Source organism: Balaenoptera physalus (genome assembly GCF_965194825.1).
Source record: "Balaenoptera physalus genome assembly, chromosome: 11".
NCBI lineage: Eukaryota > Metazoa > Chordata > Mammalia > Artiodactyla > Balaenopteridae > Balaenoptera > Balaenoptera physalus.
In genome coordinates, this window is record NC_138896.1 from 35646685 (window position 1) to 35670700 (window position 24016).

At 37.1% G+C, this 24016-nt stretch overlaps 1 protein-coding gene across 1 annotated transcript in view; it reads left to right on the forward strand.

Annotated features, from left to right (window-relative positions):
• The window catches only part of KIF6 (kinesin family member 6), a 404162-nt gene that overhangs the window by 99913 nt on the left and 280233 nt on the right, over positions 1-24016 (forward strand). Inside the window, exon 6 of the mRNA XM_082414114.1 lies at positions 15142-15271. Coding sequence (XP_082270240.1) covers positions 15142-15271 — 130 coding nt within the window. The remainder of the gene's footprint in view (positions 1-15141; positions 15272-24016) is intronic.

The window sequence follows — 24016 nt, forward strand, 5'->3', positions numbered from 1 at the left end:
CATTTCATTAAACGATGCATTATTTGTGAGCCTGGAGCACCCAAAGGAATGTGAAGGCTGAAGCAAAGGGTATTAGTGTTAGAAGGAGGATAACAAGCATAGTTTTTTATGTTAAATGTTTACTTCTGGAAAAGCATGCTAATGGTGGTTGCCTGTAGGCAATAGATAAGTCTATGATAAGCCATGGATTATTAGATTTGGAAGCCATTTGTCTGTTGGCCGTTGCAAAGTGATATTGTTTTGAGGTGGGAGAAGTTTGGTTAATTTAATATAATACAGAAAGATGATCCTATCAATTTATTAGCAAACTAAAATTCTATCATATATGGAAATAATTTTGAGAAAAAAGAAGATATAAATGAAAGTATGTTTCATATAGATGCTAAATTTAGTGAAATAATTAAATGACAATAACCAATAAATTAATAAATATAACCACCTGTGAGAAAAGTGTTGGTTCTCCTAAACATTAATTGTGTCTAGTCTGGTTCTGTCTTTACCTGTCATGGATAATTCTCATTTTGGATTTGCATTTCTGTAGCAGCTTCCAGTTCTCTTTCTTGAGTTCTTTTGGTGATACCTGTTTTCATAGCATATGAAAGCCTAAGCACAGTAAGAAGCAGAAACCTCTTGAAAGTGTGAAGATGTTGCCACAGTGACATCGGGCATCCTTGAATCATGTAGGATACATTACATTAAATGACTCATTTCAATTTTGCTCCTTATCAGACAGGCAATAAATCATATACAGGTTGCCAGCACCTCTGAAATGTCAGACTTGTGGTGGTAGAATTACCTTAGAGTGTTGATTAAGTTCTTTGGGAAATCAAAAGACCAGAGTTCAAGTCTAATAATATTATTATTAGAAATAATAATGGGGAGATTGGTTCAAGATGGTGGAGTAGAAGGACATGCTCTGACTCCCTCTTTCGAGAACACTGGAATCACAACTAACTGCTGAACAATCATCGACAGGAAGACACTGGAACTCACCAAAAAAGATACCCCACATCCAAAGACAAAGGAGAAGCCAAAATGAGATGGTAGGAGGAGCGCTATCACAATAAAATCAAATCCCATAACTGCTCAGTGGGTGCCTCACAAACTGGAGAACACTTATACCACAGAAGTCCACCCACTGGAGTGAAGGTTCTGAGCCACACGTCAGTCTTCCCAACCTGGGGATCTGGCAACGGGAGGAGGAATTCCTAGAGAATCAGACTTTGAAGGCTAGTGGGATATGATTGCAGGACTTCGACAGGACTGGGGGAAACAGAGACTCCACTCTTGAAGGGCACACACGAAGTAGTCTGCACATTGGGACCCAAGGGTAGGAGCAGTGACCCCATAGGAGACTGAACCAGACCTACCTGCTAATGTTGGAGGGTCTCCTGCAGAGGTGGGGGGCAGCTGTGGCTCACCAAGAGACAAGGACACTGGCAGCAGAAGTTATGGGAAGTACTCCTTTGCATGAGCCCTCCCAGAGTCCGCCATTAGCCCCACCAAAGAGCCCGGGTAGGCTCCAATGTTGGGTTGCCTCAGGCCAAACAACCAACAGGGAGGGAACCCAACCCCACCCATCAGCAGACAAGCAGATTAAAGTTTTACTGAGCTCTGCCCACCAGAGCAACAGCCAGCTCTACCCACCACCAGTCCCTGACATCAGGAAACTTGCACAAGCCTCTTAGATAGCCTCATCCACCACGGGGCAGACAGCAGAAGCAAGAAGAACTACAATCCTGCAGCCTGTGGAACAAAAACCACATTCACAGAAAGATAGACAAGATGTAAAGCAGAGGGCTATGTACCAGATGAAGGAACAAGGTAAAACCCCAGAAAAACAACTAAATGAAATGGAGATAGGCAATCTTCCAGAAAAACAATTCACAATAATGATAGCAAAGATGATCCAGGACCTCAGAAAAAGAATGGAGGCAAAGATCGAGAAGATGCAAGAAATGTTTAACAAAGACCTAGGAGAATTAAAGAACAAACAAACAGGGATGAACAATACAATAACTGAAATGAAAAATACACTAGAAGGAATCACTAGCAGAATAACTGAGGCAGAAGAACAGATAAGTGACCTGGAAGACAGAATGGTGGAATTCACTGCTGTGGAACAGAATAAAGAAAAAAGAATGAAAAGAAATGAAAACAGCCTAAGAGACCTCTGGGACAACATTAAACGCAACAACATTCGCATTATAGGGGTCCCAGAAGGAGAAGAGAGAGAGAAAGGACCAGAGAAAATATTTGAAGCGATTATAGTCGAAAACTTCCCTAACATGGGAAAGGAATTAGCCACCCAAGTCCAGGAAGTGCAGAAAGTCCCTTATAGGATAAACTCAAGGAAAAACACACCGAGACACATAGTAATCAAGTTGGCAAAAATTAAAGACAAAGAAAAATTATTGAAATCAGCAAGGGAAAAATGACAAATAACCTACAAAGGAACTCCCATAAGGTTAACAGCTGATTTCTCAGCAGAAACTCAACAAGCCAGAAGGGAGTGGCATGACATACTTAAAGTGATGAAAGGGAAGAACCAACAACCAAGATTACTCTACCCAGCAAGGATTTCATTCAGATTCGATGGAGAAGTTAAAACCTTTACAGACAAGCAAAAGCTAAGAGAATTCAGCACCACCAAACCAGCTCTACAACAAATGCTAAAGGAACTTCTCTAAGTGGGAAACACAAGAGAAGAAAAGGACCTACAAAAACAAACCCCAAACAATTAAGAAAATGGTCATAGGAACATACATATCGATAATTACCTTAAACTTGAATGGATTAAATGCTCCAACCAAAAGACACAGGCTTGCTGAATGGATACAAAAACAAGACCCATATATATGCTGTCTACAAGAGACCCACTTCAGACCTAGGGACATATACAGGCTGAAAGTGAGGGGATGGAAAAAGATATTCCATGCCGATGGAAATCAAAAGAAAGCTGGAGTAGCAATACTCATATCAGATAAAATAGACTTTAAAATAAAGAATGTTACAAGAGACAAGGAAGGACACTACATAATGGTCAAGGGATCAATCCAAGAAGAAGATATAACAATTATAAATATATATGCACCCAACATAGGAACACCTCAATATATAAGGCAACTGCTAACAGCTATAAAAGAGGAAATCAACAGTAACACAATAATAGTGGGGGACTTTAACACCTCACTTACACCAATGGACAGATCATCCAAACACAAACTTAATAAGGAAACACAAGCTTTAAATGACACAGTAGACCAGGTAGATTTAATTGATATTTATAGGACATTCCATCCAAAAACAGCAGATTACACTTTCTTCTCAAGTGTGCACAGAACATTCTCCAGCATAGATCATATCTTGGGTCACAAATCAAGCCTCAGTAAGTTTAAGAAAATTGAAATCATATCAAGCATCTTTTCTGACCACAACGCTATGAGATTAGAAATCAATTACAGGGAAAAAAACGTAAAAAACAAAAAAATGGAGGCTAAACAATACGTTACTAAATAACCAAGAGATCACTGAAGAAATCACAGGAAATCAAAAAATACCTAGAGACAAATGACAATGATAACACGACGATCCAAAACCTATGGGATGCAGCAAAAGCAGTTCTAAGAGGGAAGTTTATAGCTATACAAGCCTACCTCAAGAAACAAGAAAAATCTCAAAGAAACAATCTAACGTTACACCTAAAGGAACTAGAGAAAGAAGAACAAACAAAACCCAAAGTTAGCAGAAGGAAAGAAATCATAAAGATCAGAGCAGAAATAAATGAAATGGAAACAAAGAAAAGAACAACAAAGATCAATAAAACTAAAAGCTGGTTTCTTGAGAAGATAAACAAAATTGATAAACCATCAGCCAGACTCATCAAGAAAAAGAGGGAGAGGACTCAAATCAATAAAATTAGAAATGAAAAAGGAGAACTTACAACAGACATGGCAGAAATACAAAGCATCCTGAGAGACTACTACAAGCAACTCTATGCCTAATAAAATGGACAACCTGGAAGAAATGGACAAATTCTTAGAAAAGTATAACCTTCCAAGACTGAACCAGGAAGAAATAGAAAATATGAACAGACCAATCACAAGCACTGAAATTGAAACTGTGATTAAAAATCTTCCAACAAACAAAAGTCCAGGACCAGATGGCTTCACAGGTGAATTCTATCAAACATTTAGAGAAGAGCTAACACCCATCCTTCTCAAACTCTTCCAAAAAATTGCAGAGGAAGGAACATTCCCAAACTCATTCTATGAGGCAACCATCACCCTGATACCAAAACCAGACAAAGATACTACAAAAAAAGAAAATTACAGACCAATATCACTGATGAATATAGATGCAAAAATCCTCAAAATAATACTAGCAAACAGAATCCAACAACACATTACAAGGATCATACACCATGATCAAGTGGGATTTATCCCAGAGATGCAAGGATTCTTCAATATAGGCAAATCAGTGTGATACACCATATTAACAAATTGAAGAATAAAAATCATATGATTATCTCAATAGATGCAGAAAAAGCTTTTGACAAAATTCAACACCCATTTATGATAAAAACTCTCCAGAAAGTGGGCATAGAGGGAACCTACTTCAACATAATAAAGGCCATATACGACAAACCCACAGCAAACATCATTCTCAATGGTGAAAAACTGAAAGCATTTCCTCTAAGAATAGGTACAAGACAAGGATGTTCACTCTCACCACTATTATTCAACATAGTTTTGGAAGTCCTAGCCATGGCAATCAGAGAAGAAAAAGAAATAAAAGGAATCCAAATTGCAAAAGAAGAAGTAAAACTGTCAGTGTTTGCAGATGACATGATACTATACATAGAGAATCCTAAAGATGCCACCAGAAAACTACTAGAGCTAATCAATTAATTTGGTAAAGCTGGAGGATACAAAATTAATGCACAGAAATCTCTTGCATTCCTATACACTAATGATGAAAAATCTGAAAGAGAAATTAAAGAAACACTTCCATTTACCATTGCAACAAAAAGAATAAAATACCTAGGAATAAACCTACCTAAGGAGACAAAAGACCTGTATGCAGAATAGTATAAGACACTGATGAATGAAATTAAAGGCGATACAAACAGATGGAGAGATATACCACGTTCCTGGATTGGAAGAATCAATATTGTGAAAAGGACTGTACTACCCAAAGCAATCTACAGATTCAGTGCAATCCCTATCAAACTACCAATGGCATTGTTTACAGAACTAGAACAAAAAATCTTAAAATTTGTATGGAGACACAGAAGACCCCGAATAGCCAAAGCAGTCTTGAGTGAAAAAAACAGAGAGGGAGGACTCAGACTCCCTCACTTCAGACTATACTACAGAGCTACAGTAATCAAGACAATATGGTACTGGCACAAAAACAGAAATATAGATCAATGGAACAGGATAGGAAGCCCAGAGATAAACCCACGCACTTATGGTCAACTAATCTATGACAAAGGAGTCAGGAGTATACAATGGAGAAAAGACAGTCTCTTCGATAAGTGGTGCTGGGAAAACTGGACAGCTACATGTAAAAGAATGAAATTAGCACACTCCCTAACACCATACACAAAAATAAACTCAAAATGGATTAGAGACCTAAATGTAAGACCGGACACTGTAAAACTCTTAGAGGAGAACGTAGGAAGAACACTCTTTGACATAAATCACAGCAAGATCTTTTTTGATCCACCTCCTAGAATAATGGAAATAAAAACAAAAATAAACAAATGGGACCTAATTAAACTTAAAAGCTTTTGGACAGCAAAGGAAACCATAAACAAGACGAAAAGAGAACCCTCAGAATGGGAGAAAATATTTGCAAATGAATCATCGGACAAAGCATTAATCTCCAAAATATACAAGCAGCTCATGCAGCTCAATACCAAAAAAACAAACAACCCAATCCAAAAATGGGCAGAAGAGCTAAATAGACATTTCTCCAAAGAAGACATACAGATTGCCAACAAACACATGAAAGGATGCTCAACATCACTAATCATTACAGAAATGCAGATCAAAACTACAGTGAGGTATCACCTCACACCAGTCAGAATTGCCATCATCAGAAAATCTACAAACAATAAATGCTGGAGAAGGTGTGGAGAAAGGGGAACCCTCTTGCACTGTTGGTGGGAATGTAAATTGATACAGCCACTATGGAGAACAGTATGGAGGTTCCTTAAAGAACTAAAAATAGAATTACCATATGACCCAGCAATCCCACTACTGGACATATACCCAGAGAAAACCATAATTCAAAAAGACACATATACCCCAATGTTCATTGCAGCACTATTTACAATAGCCAGGTCATGGAAGCAACCTAAATTCCCATCAACAGATGGATAAAGAAGATGTGGTACATATAAACAATGGAATATTACTCAGCCATAAAAAGGAACGAACTTGGGTCATTTGTAGAGACGTGGATGCATCTAGAGACTGTCATACAGAGTGAAGTAAGTCAGAAAGAGAAAAAGAAATATCGTATATTAACGCATATATGTAGATCCTAGAAAATGGTACAGATGAACCAGTTTGCACAGCAGAGATTGAGACACAGATGTAGAGAACAAACGTGTGCACACCAAGGGGGGGAAGCGGCGGGAGTTGGGGGTTGTGGTGTGATGAATTGGGAGACTGGGATTGACATGTATATACTGATGTGTATAAAATTGATGACTAATAAGAAAAAAAATTAAAAACATAAAAAAAAGAAATTATAATGGTAATATTTAGTAGAGGATATTTACCAATTGAAAAGAAAGAAGTTAATGTGAAAAAGAAGACAAGAATTCATCACAACAAGCACTCAGAATATTTTGCACCTTTGAGGATTAAGAGGTACAAACTACTACATACAAAATAAATAAGGTACAAGGATATATTGTACAGCACGGGGAATATAGCCAATATTTTATAATAACTTTAAATGGAGTATAACTATAAAGATAATGAATCGCTATCTTGTACACCTGAAACTATATACTCTTGTAAGTCAACTATACTTCAATTTAAAAAAAAGAATATTTTACAGCTTTCAGTTTGGACCTGTTTTTTTTTTTTTTTTTTCATGATGAAGTATTTAGTTTTAGGTTCACAACAAAATTGAGAGGAAGGTACAGAGATTTCCCATATACTCCCTACCCCCACACATGCATAACCTTTCCCATTATCAACATCACTCACCAAAATGACACGTTTGTTACGAAGAATGAACGTACATTGACACATCAAAATCACCCAAAGTCCATAGTTTACCATAGGTTTCACTCTTTGTGTTGTGCATTCCATAGCTTTGGACAAATGTATAATGACTTATATTCATCATGATAGTATACAGAGTATTTTCACTGACTTAAAAATCCTCTGTATTCTGCCTAGTCATCACTACCCCTACCTCCACCCCTGATGACCGCTGATCTTTTTATTATCTCCATAGTTTTGCCTTTTCCAGAATGTCATATAGTTGGAATCATACATTATGTAGCTCTTTCAGACTGGCTTCTTTCACTTAGTAATACGCATTTAAGCCTCCTTCATGTTTTTTCATGGCTTGATAGTTTATTTCTTTTTAGCACTGAATAATATTCCACTGTCTGTATGTACCAAAGTTTATCTATCCATTCACGTACTGAAGGGCATCTTGGTTGCTTCCAAGTTTTTGGCAGTTATGAATAAAGCCTCTATAAATATCTGTGTGTAGGTTTTTGTGTGAACAAAGTTTTCAGCCTCTTTGGGTAAATACCAAGGACCATGAATGCTAGATGATATGGGAGGAATATATATAGTTTTGTGAGAAACTACCAAACTGTAGTGACTGTACTGTTTTTGCATTCCCACCAGCAATAAATGAGAGTTCTTGTTGCTCCACATCCCAGCATTTGATGTTGTCAATGTTCCAAATTTTGGCCATTCTAATAAGTGTGTAGGGGTATCTCATTATTGTTTTAATTTCCATTTTCCTGATGACATATGACATGGATCATCTTTTCGTATGCTTATTTACCATCTGTATATCTTCTTTGAGATCCTGTTAAGGTTTTTGGCCCAGTTTTTAATTGGGTTGTTTGTTTTCTTATTGTTGAGCTTTAAGCGTTCTTTGTATATTTTGGATAACAGTCCTTTACCAGATGTGTCTTTTGCAAATGTTTTCTCCCAGTCTGTGGCTTATCTTCTAATTCTTTAGACATTGTCTATTAATTTTAATGAAGTCCAGCTTATCAATTATTTCCTTCATGGATCATGTCTTTGATGTCATATCCAAAAAAGCATCACCACACCCAGGGCCATCTAGGTTTTCTCCTATGTTATATTCTAGGAGTTTTATAGTTTTGCATTTTACATTTAGGTCTGTGATCCATTTTGAGTTAATTTTTATGAGTGGTGCAAAGTCTGTGTCTAGATTCTTTTTTTTTTTTGCATGTGGATGTCCAGTTGTTCTAGAACCATTTGTTGAAGAGACTGTCTTTGCTCCATTGTATTGCTTTGGTTTCTTTGTGAAAGATCAGCTGACTATAGTTATGTGAGTCTGTTTCTGGACTCTGTGTTCCATTCCACTGATCAATTTATCTATGCTTTCATCAATACCACACTGTCTTGATTGCTGTGGGTTTATAGTAAGTCTTGAAGTTGGGTAGTGTTGGTCCTCCTACTTTGTTCTTTTCCTTCAATTTTGTTTTTGCTCTTCTGGGTCTTTTGCCTCTCCATATAAACATTAGAATCATTTTGTCAATATCCACAAAATAATGTGCTGGGATTTTGATTGGGATTGCATTGTATTTATAGATCAAGTTGGGAAGAACTGACATCTGGACAATATTGAGTCTCCCTCTTCACGAACATGGAATATCTCACCATTTATTTAGTTCTTTGATTTCTTTCATCAAAGTTTTGTAGTTTCTCATATAGATATTGTGCATATTTTGTTAGACTTATATCTAAATATTTCATTTTTAGGTGCTAAGGTAAATGGTTTTGTGTTTTTAATTTCAAATTCCACTTGTTCATTGCTAGTATACAAAAAAGCAGTTGACTTCTGTATATTAACTTTGTATCCTGCAGTGTTACTCTAATCACCTATTAGTTCCAGGAGTTTTTTGTCAGTTCTTTCAGGTTTTCTGCATAGATCGTCATGTCATCTGTGAACAAAGACATCTTTATGTCTTTTTTCCCAATCTGTATACCTTTTATTTCTTTTCCTGCATTACTGCATTAACAAGGACTTCCAGTATAATGTTGAAAAGGAGCGGTGAGAGGGGATATCCTTACCTTGTATCTGATGTTACTAAGAAAGCTTTGAGTTTCTCACCATTAGCTATCATGTTAGCTGTAGGGTTTTTGTAGATAGTCTTTACCAAGTTGAGAAAGATCCCCTGTATTCCTAGTTTACTGAGAGTTTTTATAATGAATTGGTATTGGTTTTTGTCAAATGCTTGTTCAGCATCTATTAATATGATCATGTGATTTTTTTTTTTACAGTCTGTTGATGTGATGGATTATATTGACTGATGTTTGAATGTTGAACCAGCCTTGTATACCTGAGATAATCCCACTTGGTCATGGTATATAATTCTTTTTCTACATTGTTGGATTTGATCTGCTAATACTTTACTGAGGATTTTTGCATCTATGTTCATGAGAGATATAGTCTAGAGTTTTTTTTTTTCTCGTTATGTCTTTGGTTTTGGTATAAGGGTAATGCTGACCTCACAGAATGAGTTAGGAAGTATTTCCTCTGCTTCTCTCTCCTGAATGAGATTGTAGATAAGTGGTATAATCTCTTCTTTAAGTATTTAGTAGAGAACCTGGTGTTTTTAGTAGGTTAAATGAAATAACTCAATCTAAAGTGTCATGTGATTGGCTATATTTTTCATTATCAGTAAGAAGATATAATATTAGATAAAACGAGAAAGAAAAGATATCTTTTTCAAGTTACTAGAAAGAGTTTTCAAAATATCTCAGTAGTGATCTTGAGAAAAAGTATCCATTACTTTTAGCCCATTCTGTCTAGGTTAAGACCAACACAAAAATTTATTGCAGGTTCATAAAACTTTCTTAAGTGATATGTTTCAACTATTTATATTTTATAATAGAAGAAATCTTTTAGATTTTTAATCAATCTAAAGAAGGAGGGGGGCTTCCCTGGTGTCGCAGTGGTTGAGGGTCTGCCTGCTAGTGCAGGGGACACGGGTTCGAGCCCTGGTCTGGGAAGATCCCACATGCCGTGGAGCAACTAGGCCCGTGAGCCACAATTACTGAGCCTGCGCGTCTGGAGCCTGTGCTCCGCAGCAAGAGAGGCCACGATAGTGAGAGACCCGCGCACCGCGATGAAGAGTGGCCCCCACTTGCCGCAACTAGAGAAAGCCCTCGCACAGAAACGAAGACCCAACACAGCCATAAATAAATAAATAAATAAATAAATAAATAAATAAATAAATAAATAAACCCAAAGTTTAAAAAAAAAAAAAAGGATATCTAGGGAAAGCACCCATATAGCCATTAAAAAAAAAAAAAAGAAGGAGGGCTCCCCTTACATACTTCTAAAAATTTACATCTTCCCCCAAATCTTCCCTGTAGAGAGTTTCTGAAAATGTGTTGGGGTGGGGGAAAAAAGGAAGTTGGAAAATGATGAACTAGGTAATATTCTCTTTATTGAAATGAATGGTGCAGCTGTGTTCACAATATGTGACATTATTCAGTTATTTAGAAGAGCCTGATGGACACCCTCCCATTTTCGTGAGGGCTGCCTGCTATTGATATTGTTCTAAGTCAAGGTAACTAGACTGAGCTACCTCTCATCTGTATGGTACCTTCATGTGATTATTAAAAGGCAACCCTGCCACCTGTTGAAAAATTGTTGTAATATGCTGGTTTTGTTGGAAGACACTTTACTGCCCCCTGACAGACATAAGTCATAATAAATCTACAGACTCATGTGAATTGCACCATCTTGTACATGGTGCCGTTGTTCAGTGCCTGGCCTGCACCATCACATGGGGCACTTGCAAGTAGAAGAAGATAATAGAAATCACCATAGCAATATTTGTCTATAACATGAAAATGAGAAACCAGATTCACTGTAGTAACTCCTGGAAAGTCCCTGTTCAGCAAGTTGGTGGTATTGGAATGTTGTGGAGATGGGATGTAGGGTGGGGAGGGTTCTTTCATTGATGGCTTCCATTATTGGGAACAAGAGCTTGGCCATTGCTCTTTATATGTCTTCCAGGCAATTAGAAAGCCTAAAAATTCCAACTACTTAGCCAAATGGAAAAGAGTCTCTGTTTACAGAGAAAACACAAAGCTTGCTTCTTCTCCATCATTGAGCAGGCTGAGTATACTTAGCAGAACTTTTCCACTTAGGGGTCCAAGTTAAGGCTATCAGTGGCTTTTTGCTTGAAATCTAAACATTTTAGAAACATTTTGTAGAGAAAACTATTCACAGGCCCTTTCAAAAAGGAATCAGATAAATAGTTTGGGGGGTTTCCATCTTGGAATTAAGATGTTTATTTAAGAAACTCCAATAAAGCCCTCTTTCAAGCTATGAAAATTATAGTCAGAATCGAGTGGTGGACTGAGGATTCAGGAAATAGCTATTGATTTGTTAGAGAGCTGAGGGCGTGGGGAGTGGCGGGGGGAGGGGAAGGGCCAGGAAAGGAAGCAACTCGAAGAGAAACTTTTGCTGATGATTCTTATTTCCTCCAACTTTGAAAAGCTTTCCACCAACAGCAGAGTTTAAAGCATTCTCACTCCCAGATTAGTCGACCTAGTCAAGAGGTAGTACCCAGCTCAGGCTGTACTTCTCTGAGCAAAGGCATGAGAGTGGGTGGGAGTGACAAATTGGTTGGGAGGCTTAAGTGCAAAAGGGATTTTCAATGAGGGCAGGCAGGGCAATAAGGGAAGGTCCAAAGCCTCATGCCCAAGGGATTGGGCAGAAACCAAGAAAGAATCTGAGGAGAAGAACTGGCAAGAGAGACCCTGATTGGAGAAAGTTGCACTGAAGAAGATTCCAGAAAGATGCCAGAGGTGGAGTCTTTTTATTAAAGCGTGCCCAACAGATGAGCCCAAAGCAGGGAGAGAACCGTGAAAGAAGTCAAACTAAACTGGACACCAACCTGTCTTTTTACTTACTTTTCAAAACCTCCACGGGCAAGAAATCAGAAAGTAGTGAGGAAAACAGTATCAGAAAAGTGCCAGAGAAATGCCTGGTGATGAGTTACAGGGTTACAAAAGATGGCTGAGAGTTCTATACAGAAAAACTGGAAGCATGTGCAAATTGCATTATGATCAAAGTGACAAAGCTGGACGAGCACCTGGAAGTAAATATAGAAGTGTAATAGTTCTGAGGTAGGTTCATTGCAGATCAAAGGCTCTGAATGATTTACAAGGAAAAAAGTAGCTTAGCCAAATGCTGCTGATGACATTTCACGCTTTCTACCTTATGCCTCTAACTATTCTTTGTAAATATAATCCTAAATCAGTGACCCATTTAGGTTGTCTAATAAATGAACACTTTTAGAGTTCCATACTTGCTTGTTTTCTGCATTCATTTCAGTGAAGTAATGGTGAGGAGATTATGTCATTTAGATTTTAGATTTGATCTAAACTATCATTTAGATTTTGTTTTGATTTAGCAATGATATAAACCCTATGGATGTTTAGGAATATCCATAATCCCCAGTTGAGCTTTAGTTATTGTTGTGGTTAACGGGTGGCTTAGTTTACCCATCAGCTGCATGGTCAGGGAAGTAGAAAAGAAACTTCCCATGGAAGGACAAGGTTTTTAAAATTCACAGGGACCTTGCCTATTAGTAGATATGACCCAAAGTGACTTCAGCTCCAACCAGTAAAATGAGTAACTCTCCCCTTTGGGCTTGGGGTGGAGCTGGGTGGAGAGTAAAGATAAAGAAACCAGAAACCTCCTCCCTCTATGTCCACCTTGTGTGGTCGTTAAAGATGAAGTCAATGGCTCTCAACCTTGGCTGCACACTAGAATCACCTGGAACCTTTACAGATCCTGATACCCAGTCCACGCCCCAGAACAGTCAAATCCGAACCGCTTAGGAGGACACCTGGCACCGGTGTGTTGTTTTAAGTTCTGCAGGCTATTCCTGTGTGCCGCCAGGATTACAACGGGATTACAGAAGACAGTGCAGGTCCCTGGCATACTTTTGGTGCCCAGTGAGTGTGAACATCCTTGTCTTTGAATTGTTTCCTGCTCGCCCACCTCTCCCTTTTCTGAACTTGCACAGGTTGATTTTGTAGCAGACTTGGTCTTACAACATGTACCACAGGTGACTTTGCCTCAGAGTTGGAGAATTTGTTTTCTTCCTCCTGTTGAAAAAGACAGAACTCTCTTCTTTTCTCACTTCTAATATACTGTCTCATCACTTATTTCATGCTTTCATCTTCCTTCCAATATTACTTAACTTCTTTTTACCTCTGAGGCCTAGAATCTGTGGATTTAGGAAGAATTCTAACTTCTGTGTCCCTAGGGATTGAATTTAGGCAAACCTTCTCGAGCATATCAGAAGGATCAGGGTGGAAGTAAAGCTTAAGGAATAAAGGGGGTTCCTAAAAATAGAGCACAATTCATCTATTTCAGTTAACAATGCCTTCATGTTTTCTAAGCATTTTTTAACTCAAGCATTTTTAATAAGCTCACTTATGAGTCTTGTTGAAAAATAAATAAAATATACTTGTTTTCATTAAGGGAAGAGATCTTTTGCCATCTTAGGTGGTATTGTTGAAGGAGACAAAAAGGAGTCCAAAACTTGGCAACAGGCTAGATTATTAGTGACATAATGGTCACAGAGGTGCTGGTAGAGCTACATTTTCTTCCTGCAATTAGTATTTTAAGTGCCCACAAATTACATATGAAAGTCCAGATAACCTCCTTACAATAGGGAAGACTGAAAAATTATGGTCTTTGCAATATCTTCATTTTTAAGGATTTATAAATGTGTTTTTGTCAATAGGCAAGTGACACGTCCACTTGCTAGTTGTACTTTGAAGGGAGAAATAGTGCTAAACGATGCCAACCTTTATCTATTATGATCAGTTCCAAATGCTGTAAGCAAGTGCAGATATCTGGAGATACACTTGCAACACTTGTGAATTACAAATTTCCTTTCTTCAACAATTTTTAAGAAAATCAAGAAGGCAAAACTCAAGAGGCAGAAGGGAACTCTCTTTAGTAACTTTATTGTTTGAATCTGTAGGCATTTGAAGCAAGACTGTGAGGAGTTTAGCCAAATTGTGTTCATTTGCAGAAAGTCCTACGAGGACTCTAAGGAGAGTACTCACAAGCCAGCTCTCGAAATAGGGTTAGAATTCGCCTGGGAGGAAGTGACGTTGGCACCAGGATGCCCACTGAGGCAGTTGTAATAGGTGAATGTAATTCCAGACCTAAAGCTCTTACTGTAAGGATTCAGTGGAAGGAAAAGTGATGTTGTAAAAGAAAAAAAGTCAAGAAACACATCTGATGGACATAAAAATAATAATTACAAACTAAAATTTTATTACAAGGCTTCCTGAGAATTTTTAACTCACCTTGATAAGAAAACTAGACAAGGGAACATCTCCTAGAGGGATAACAGACGCCTCAATTTTCATCATGTTTAAATTGATGAGCTAACCAGTTTGAAATGTCATGTAAATTGAAAATGATATGAAATTGAAGAAAAGGGAAAAATTAGAAGGAGAAAAATTTGTGCATTACCTATGTAAGAAACTGAATTATGACATAGAAAAATACTCTATAGGCAAGTTTCCTGATATAGGTAGAAGGTTAACTATTTGCATTTTTAATTCAATAAGAATATATATTTTAAGATGCTTTGGGGTTCTGATGATTACCAAGACAGATGGCTTTAAATCAGAGCTTGTAATATACTTTTCAGCCCCAAAGCTATTTGGTAGTACTGTCAAGGGAATGTCAGTGTTTGATGCTAATCCAATACTGTCTGGTGTCTTGTGTACTATTGGATTTTATAAATTCAAGACATCGTACATACAGCTTTTAAAAAAGAAACCTGTAAGAAAGACTTGAAGTTCTTTTCATTCTCAAAGTGCCTTGTGTTGTTGCTTCCCATTTCCCTAGGAAAGTGACAGTATTGGAGGACCCTGATCAAAATATCCACCTGAAGAACTTGTCTCTTCATCAGGCAACCACAGAGGAAGAAGCTCTGAATCTGCTTTTCTTAGGAGACACCAACAGAATGATTGCAGAGGTAATAAGCATTTCTCTGCAAGCTGTTTTTTGCACATTATAAGATATAATAGAATTTTAGGGGCAGCAATGACTTTAAAAATAATCTCATCCCAATTTCATGTTAGGAGAAGGAAACCTAGATCCAGAGAATTGAGGAGATTTTCCCAAGGTCTTCCAGCTAGTTAATGAGCAGGGACAAAAATCTAGTCTTTTTTAGTTTTATATTTTTAAATTTTCTACAAATTGATTTGTAGCTAGTCAGTGACAACTCATCAAAAGTCTTAATTATAGGAATTTTTGCATAATTTTTGAAACTTAAAATACATAGTTCATTCTTCCTAACCTCCAGTCATCCATGTATTGGCATATGTTTACCTATCCATGTATTTTCATGTATTTAGTGAATTAATATTTGTAAAGAATTTAGAATAATGCATGGAACATAGAAAGTGCTCTATGCATTTGCAGCTATTGTTGCCAGATCCAGGAACACTGCCATGGTATGTAGTATAAGTATGTCTCAGCACGTTATTGGGGATATACTTACACTAAAAACTATTTGTTGTTAATCTGACATTCAAACCTAACTGAGCACCTATATTTTACCTGGGAACCATAGTCTGGAGCCAGGATTGACCCAACTCAGTCTTGGGCCCTAACCTCAACCAGTTACTGATTGGAGATGGAGGGTCACAAAGGTCTCATCCAGCGACACTGCAGTGAAAGGAATTAAGTGGTCGCGGTAGTGGTGGTGGTGATGTGGGAACAGTTCCCCAAGTGAACAGCTTACTGTGATCACGGGCACTTTCCTTTTTAAATCACACTCCCCGCGTTCTGTGTTCTACCTTGTCCCTGATGACAAACAATAGGTGAGGACAGTAAGCTGGGAGGAGAAGTAGTCTGAGAAAGTCTCCCTCAAGTGACTTCTTTTCTGCCTCATTTTCACCCTCTGGAATGCACCACCTTAAATACAAGATAGATAAATGGAAAGAAAAGTCAGGTAGTGAAAGCATGGTGTTGACATCTGTTATTGTGTTGGGACCTTAGTTTTGTTGTTGTTGTTTTACTAGTTCTGCATCAGTACTTTTCAATAGACTAACTTAAATAAGTTGAGCTTAGGTGCCACATATAATATGGATTTAAGGACCCTTAAATTATTATTTTTATTTAAAGAGAGTGGTACATAGTTTTTAATTCAGAATATCTTCTTTTGTTTACAATGTTTTGCATTTGTGTATTGCTTCAACATTTTTGCCCATGCGATCATCCGTGATGCTCTTCTCACAATAATTGAAGAGAAAGGAATAAAGGCAGATTAAGAATTAGGGAGTGTAATAATGAAAGATTTAACATGCCCCACTAAAAAATCCTCCTCCTCCATACACAGTTCAATAAACAGCAAATGGAGCAGTACAGACTAGAGATGGGTCCTGCCCACCAATCGAATATGAAAAAGGAAAAAGGTAGATCCATAAATGCTGTTGGAAAACACGGGGAAACTTGTCCCTGCCTCACTGCTAACCTTCTTCCTGAGGTGACGCATCCCTAGAGGACTCCAGGCCTCATCCTCACAATTACGTCACCTCATCTTTAATGGGTCAGGGAGGGCTCCTGGCCCTGGTTCACTATGACCTCTATTAGCTAAAAACCTTGGCCATTTGCTATTTTAAAGTTATGCCTTAACTTTAGCCAACTGCATCTTTTCAGACTATTGTAAAGTCTTGAGGACCTTAAGCTTCCTTTGTACAAGCTTATCTGTCATGTCCTATCACCTTACAAAGTTCCAAAAGTCTTTTCCTATTATTTACTGTTGAGTGTTTAACAATAGTATAAATAGCTGAAACATGAAGAAGTCCAATTCTAACAATGTTGGTTATGCATTACTTTAAAAACTTATTCACTTTTTTCCTGTGTGAAGCCTGATTTCTTTTAAACCAAATCTAATAAGTTTTGGATGTTTCTGTGCTTGGCTTTTATTTTTTTCTTTGGTAATAGCTGCCATGTTATATCAAGAACCTGCTCAATAGACTTGGCTTTGTTGTAGATGCTTTATATATGTATATATTATTTCTGATTCTTATTTTATAGATGGAAACTAAGGCTCAAAGAGTTAGACTACTTGCCCAAGGTCACACAACTAGTAGGTGGCAGAGCCAGGGTTCAGCTCCAAGTCCGACCGTTTCAGAAGCTTATGTTCTTTCCTTACGCCACAGTTCACAAATTCAATAATCAAATTGACATATGTCAGATTTTTCAAGTAAGGATACATTTCTGAATTATTTTAAAAATATAGCAAGTATGTAGCACTTCAGTTTATCTCTTGAATTCATTGAAAGCAAATACATAAAAATATAAATGAAGAGTAACTGTCAATCCCTGGAAATACTTTATTATTCAGTCTCCAGAGAGGCACGTTTTAGATTACAACCGAGCTGTCAGAATGTAATTTGTCAGCACAGAACGAGCTTACCAGGATAAAAAGAACACACTAATCATTTTTTTTAAAAGGCGAGGTTCCCAATTTCCCATTTACATAGAGAAATCCAGAAGTTGCCATGGTAACCAGAAAACATTTGCAAAACAAAGTCTAAATATGGGGACCCAAAGTGGAGAGCTCTTCCCTTTTAAGTTCTCTACTTCTAGCCAGCATTTTAAGGAAACGTTATTAAAAGTAGCTTTATCCTCTTCTTATTTTTAGAACTCACTCTTAAATAATTTCTGTAATCCTACTAATGTTTTGAATAAAACCTGATTATGTCCTTAGGGTAAATTTTTTCAAAAGTTGATTTGCTGTACCAAAGAGAATAAATATTGTGAAAGCTGAACTGTGGGTGACCCAGTGTCAAAGCCCACCAGTAGCAAGTATAACTTGGTACCTTTTTGTCTTACCATTGAAATGTTGCTCTCAATTAGTCACATCTAACTGAACAAGACATTCTGCATTTGATTGTTAGGCCCTGCACAGTCCCATTGCTGGAACTGTTTGTTCAGCCCTGCCCACGGTCTAGAGCACTCTGTCCCCAAGTATGGCCCGAGGATAACTTGTATTAGGATACTCCATGGTAGTCAAAAGACACAGTTTCCTGGATCCCATATCTGATGGATAGATTCAGAATCTCTGCAGTGGAGCCCAGGAATATGCATTTTAGCATTTTAAATGTGCTCAGTCTAAATTTGGGGGCAGTTTGGGTTTTACCATTAAGAAGCTGGTTGAAACCCACTCCCAGAGAAGTGTGTGATCAGGTCCATATTCTGTACCCTCACCAACATCACAGGATTTGAAAGTTCTGCCAATTTGGTAGGCAAAAAAAAATTTGTTTTAACTTGCATTTTTGATTACCAAATTATTTTATATCTTTATTTGCCATTTGCATTTCTGTTTTTGTTTATGTGCTCTACTTGTTCTTCTCTTGGAGTGTCAGGGTAGGTCTGGTTGATTTGTTGACTCCATGAGGGCTGGCACTTGGTCTTGTTCACATCTGCCGCACCTAGAAACAAAGCCTGATATATAGTAGGACCTCAGTAAATAATTGTTGAGTGAATGAACGTTAAAGATAACTTTTGCCTTTGTCATATATTTAGCAAACATTTTCCACCATTTTATAAATTTTCTTTTAGTTTTCATTTCTTTTTTTTTTAACATAGTCAATCTTTTTATTTTATGGTTTCTCCTTTGGATGCCATGCTTAGAAATGCAATAGCTCACTGATGTGTAATTCTACTTATTAGAAAGTGTTTTGTTTTGAATTGAAATCTGATGCCCAGTTGCATCTACCCCGTTGTTCCCATTTTGGCCTGGGACATGGAAGGGGATGGTCATCATCAGGTTGGAGTGGATTTTATCGGAGGTTTCTGGAGCATGGGGATTTCACCTGGATCTTGACAGAAGCTGTACTGAATTAACAAAATCAGATGATCCCTCTAGGAGCAATCTCCACTGATAAAAGTGCCATTTAACTATTCATTTTAGGGAGTCATAATGTTGCTCAAAGTGAATAATTAGACTAATATGGCCTTCTTTTACAAGCCAGTTTGGAGAAGAGAATAATGTTCAGGGTCCTTTCTACCAAAACTTCACAGTAGTGTCTGTTGTAGGTTAAATTGTCTCACCCTGTCAAATTCCTGTGTTGAAGCCCTAACCTCTAGTACCTCAGAGTGATCTTATTGAGAGATGGGGTCTTTACAGAGGTGATCGAGTTAAAATGTGGTCATTAGGTTGGGCCCTAATCCAACATGACTGGTAACCTTATAAAACGGGGAAATTTGGAGACAGACTCATATAGAGAGAGTGTGCCATGTGAACATGAAAACACTCATCTACAAGCCAAGGAGAGAGGCCTGGAACAGATCCTTCCCTTATAACCCTCAGAAGGAATAACCAACCCTGCCAACACCTCCATGTGAGACTTCTAGCCTTCAGAACTGTAAGATAATAAATTTCTATTGTTTAAGCCACCTAGTTTGTTGTACTAGAAAACTAATATGGTGTCCAAATAACCTTGGATGTAATTTCTTATATGATTGGTATCTGGTGTTGCTCTTGACCTTGATGAATTCAGGAGCGATAATATGCTATATATAGGATAACATCTGGAAAGACCCTACAATTCTCAGCTAGCAACTATTGAAAGACAAGACTGTAGTCCTGTTCAACTCTATTCTCTCACCATCTGGCAACTACATAGTTGGTCAGTCATTAATTAAAAAAAATTTTTTGTCGAATTAATGTGGAGCAGAAGACCTGGTGATTTCAGGAGAAAAGACCGGCAATCTCAAGCCCAGAATCGGGGGTGATTTTATGGTACACTGTGCTGCTTGGTGAGTACAGAGTACATCACAGATGACTTTGACATTTTAAAATTTAATTTGTGGTGCTTCAGACCTTTTGGAAGACATTACTTTCTAAATAACCAGCCTCCCAACAACATTTACAGGATTTGTAAATTATTTTCCCAGGAGCTATTAGAGGTCTTTCTGCCTAATTCTTTGCTTGAAATAAAAAACATACTAAATGTATCTGAGTTGTGCTGATGCGTTTTGTAAGCTCTCAGACTTTGCACTCTGTCAAACTTTTGGAGTGAGTTGTGTGACCTTGTAGAAGTGCAAAGACAATTGGGAGACAGGCTGTGAGTGGAGTGAGTAGGTTTGTACAGTTACTGAAACAGCTGTCGCTGGACACGTTGTCTAATAACACGAGGACAGCACGGGAAGGAAAGAGCAGCTTTACTGTGTGATTGTGTTTGTTAACAGCTCTCTAAGCCTCGATCTCCTTGTGTAGTGTGTGTGGGAAACAAGAGGATTGGGGTTGCAATTAGTGTTCCAGAATCATATTCCAGCAGACCATTAGAGAGACACTAAATAACACATCCTCACAGATTTTCGTTGGAAAGATATATTAGTTGTATATAATTAGCAAGTATACACCAAGATTTGTGAGCCTGAGAAGAGCAAAATATTTAACAGGGAAAATCCATTTCACACTGCTCTTATTATAATGAGAATAGCATCTTTTATCATTAGGTCCCAATAGGCAGCTAGAAGCCTTAGCAAAAGATGTGTTGACAATTCTAACTTCTCTTATCTACTGTATATATGTTAGAAGGTATAGAAAGAAGGGAACTTAAATTTTGAGCACTTAATATATCCCAAGCATTTTTCTCCCTCTTTTTTATATTTTATATATGAGAAATACACAGTCTTTCTTAACTAGTGATTCTGTCTTATAACATAGTTTGCATTCTGCTCTCATCTAACCTGATTAGTGGCATTGCATGAACCATAAGTTTCAAGTCTAAAACGTTTATTAAAATAAATGAAGTGGTACGGTGCAGCCATTAATAGAATATTAAAACGTACTCACTCCATATACATAATTAGAGAAACACAATCTTCTTGGCTGTAAAAATTTAGCTCCTGAGTTTCTTCTGATCTTTAAAATTCTGATTTCTGATTAAATAGCAGAATAAAGTAATTTTTACTCTACTCCCTGCTACTGAAATTCACCAACAACAGCAACAAAAAATGAAAAATAGAAGAGGAAAAGCCATCTTCAGTGAAATAAGGAAATAGCCATAACCTCAAACCTTGAGGAAATCTGCCAAATACTATGAAATTTGAATCACAGTGAGGGAGGTTGCTGAGAGCCAACACATATATCCTCCAACCTCAGGCAGGATATGGTTTCTCCTTAAAGAAAGCGTCACAATTCTTAAATGCAAATCCAATGATCTTCTGGTTAGGGTGGTGAGATCTAAGAACATAGACAAGTATGATAGGGCAATATTATTTAGATATTCATTCTACACTATAGAAGGTAAGTCCAAAGAAGAAACCTTAAAGACAGGCCATTTTTATGGTCAGTGGTCTAGGCTTATGGCCAAGAAAGATGACCTTTGGTGAGTGGGATTCAGGGAGTTTGTGACTTAAGGGGTTTTGCCATCCCAGACCTTTTAGTGAAAAAATTTGAGGAAAGTATGTGCTCTTAAGGCTAAGAATGAAATATGTGCAGAGTAGAGGTACTCAGGACACAAACTGAATTTGAATATTCCCTTACCCATCTCCCAGACTACTCTCTCGGAAAAAGATGCACATGCTCAAAGATAAAGTTATCAAAAGGAAAATAGCTAAAGATCTTTCCATGTATATGGAGTGTGGAGGGAAAAGCAACATACATTTGAAGACTCCTTACATTAGGAAGCAAGGCAGTATACTTCATAATCTTAAATATGTTACCTAAAAGCAATCTTTGTTTTTAAAAATAGCTAAAAAATATAGAAAGTTTCAAAGAAAAGATTACAAGACAAGAAAATAAAAGCAAGCTTGAAGAACTCAGAAATGAAAGAGAAGAAGAAAGCCATTATAGTGATGAAAGTGCCGTTAAGAAACAAAAGAGAAGGAAGGAGAAAAGGAGGAGGAGAAGGGAGACAAGGAAGAAGAAGAGGAGGAAATGTGGCTGAAAAATAACTAAGGATATTAAAAATAATGAGAGAAAATGATACCTGGAAAGAGAGCCAAAGGAGAAACCAATTGTGAGTAATTAGAAATCCTGAAGAAGAGTAAGGGCAACAGAAAAAACATGGATAGAGAGTGAGATAGAGAGAAAGAGAGAGAGAGAGAAGTTTCCTGAAATCTGGAATTACTTGAATCTGCAGATGGAAAGGCCATGCTGTGTCTAAGAAAAAATTGAAAGAGCTCAACTCCAAGATAAAATCTATTGAAGTTACTAATTTCCAAAGCTAAATAAAGAAGCATATGGACATCCAGTCTGAAAAATGCAAGCCAACTATTAGTGAAGATTAAAAAAAGTTTGCTCTTGGACTTTTCCTTAGCAATATTCAGTGCCAGAAGACAGTGGAACAAGTTCTGAAGCAAGGATATTGTGTCCCAATAATTTTATACCCAGCCAAATTTTCAAGTTTTCCTTTAAAAACAAAAACATCAGACAAGTATTTTTAAGCATGTGTGAATCCTGGAAGAAAATGAACCGAGGGATCATTTTTAAAAATTGCTTGACAATCAAGTCTAACCAACTAAGAGATAAATCAAATTAACGAATGTGAGAACCCAGAAGCATTACAAAAGGACTGGTGAGAAACAGTGAATTTATTTAAATGTAGACATAAAACTAAACAACTGTGTAAAGTAAATATTATAAACCTTGAAAATATAAATAATAATAGATATAACACAAATTTGGAGTTAGAAAGTAGAGGAGGGGTGGTGTTATAAGTGAGCTAATTTCCTTATATTTCAAAGCAAGAAAGGAGTAGATACTGTCTAAATGTCAACCATGTCGTTAAAATCATGATGACCCAAGTCCTTTAATTCCATGAGTTTTCCTTAATTCTAAAGAGATACTTTTAGAGAAAAGATATACATCTCTTACCATTGAAAAAACATTTATCTGAAGCTCACCAATTCCTTCAGTTTTATTTATTTTTCTATTAAATTCAAATAAAACTTAATTTAGTAATTTTCAATTAAGAATAGTATGTGTAGTATGCTTTTGTTTTGGTAAAGTACTTCTATATGTTCTTCTATTTGTATATATGTATGAAAAATATCTAAATACAATTCTTATCAAACATTAACATTGTTATTTTGGGGAGATTTTTCACTTTCATCTTTGCTCCTTTTTGTGTTGTTTGGATTTTTAAAATAATGAGTGTGGTAGGGATTACTAGCGCTTACCAAAACTTCTGTTTATTCCTTCTGGCACATGCTTCCTTGAAGTTAAGGGAGTTCGCTTGCTGTAGCCAGTGCAATCTGAGTGAAAGTAGCATGTTACTTTTGTTTTGAAGCCTTTGAGAACTAGTATAAAGTTCTCCTTAATCTCCTTCCTTTTTGTGGCAAACCCTGAAGCTTTATGTTGCAGAGGTGGTCTTAGAAGATGGCAGCACCCCCATCAGCTTTGCTGGTGTCAAGTATGTGGAGCAGAGCCACCATTTAACAACACTGGAGAAATAATGTGAGCAAGAAAGAAACCTTTGTGATTTTTAAGCCTCTGAGATTATGGTGCTATTTGTTCATTTGCTACCATAATATAACTTGATCTATCTTGATAAATGTGTGTCATTTTTACAAAATAATAAGTCATTATTCTTCGTAAAATTCAAATGTAGCATGGCTTTTTTAGTAAGAAAACAATGTTTATGTTAGTACTATATGTATCATCTATTTTCCAAATGAGTTTGAAGCAACTTACAATATTAAAACACATATAAACCTGGACCAAAAAAATGTCAAAAAGGAAAAAAAAATTTTG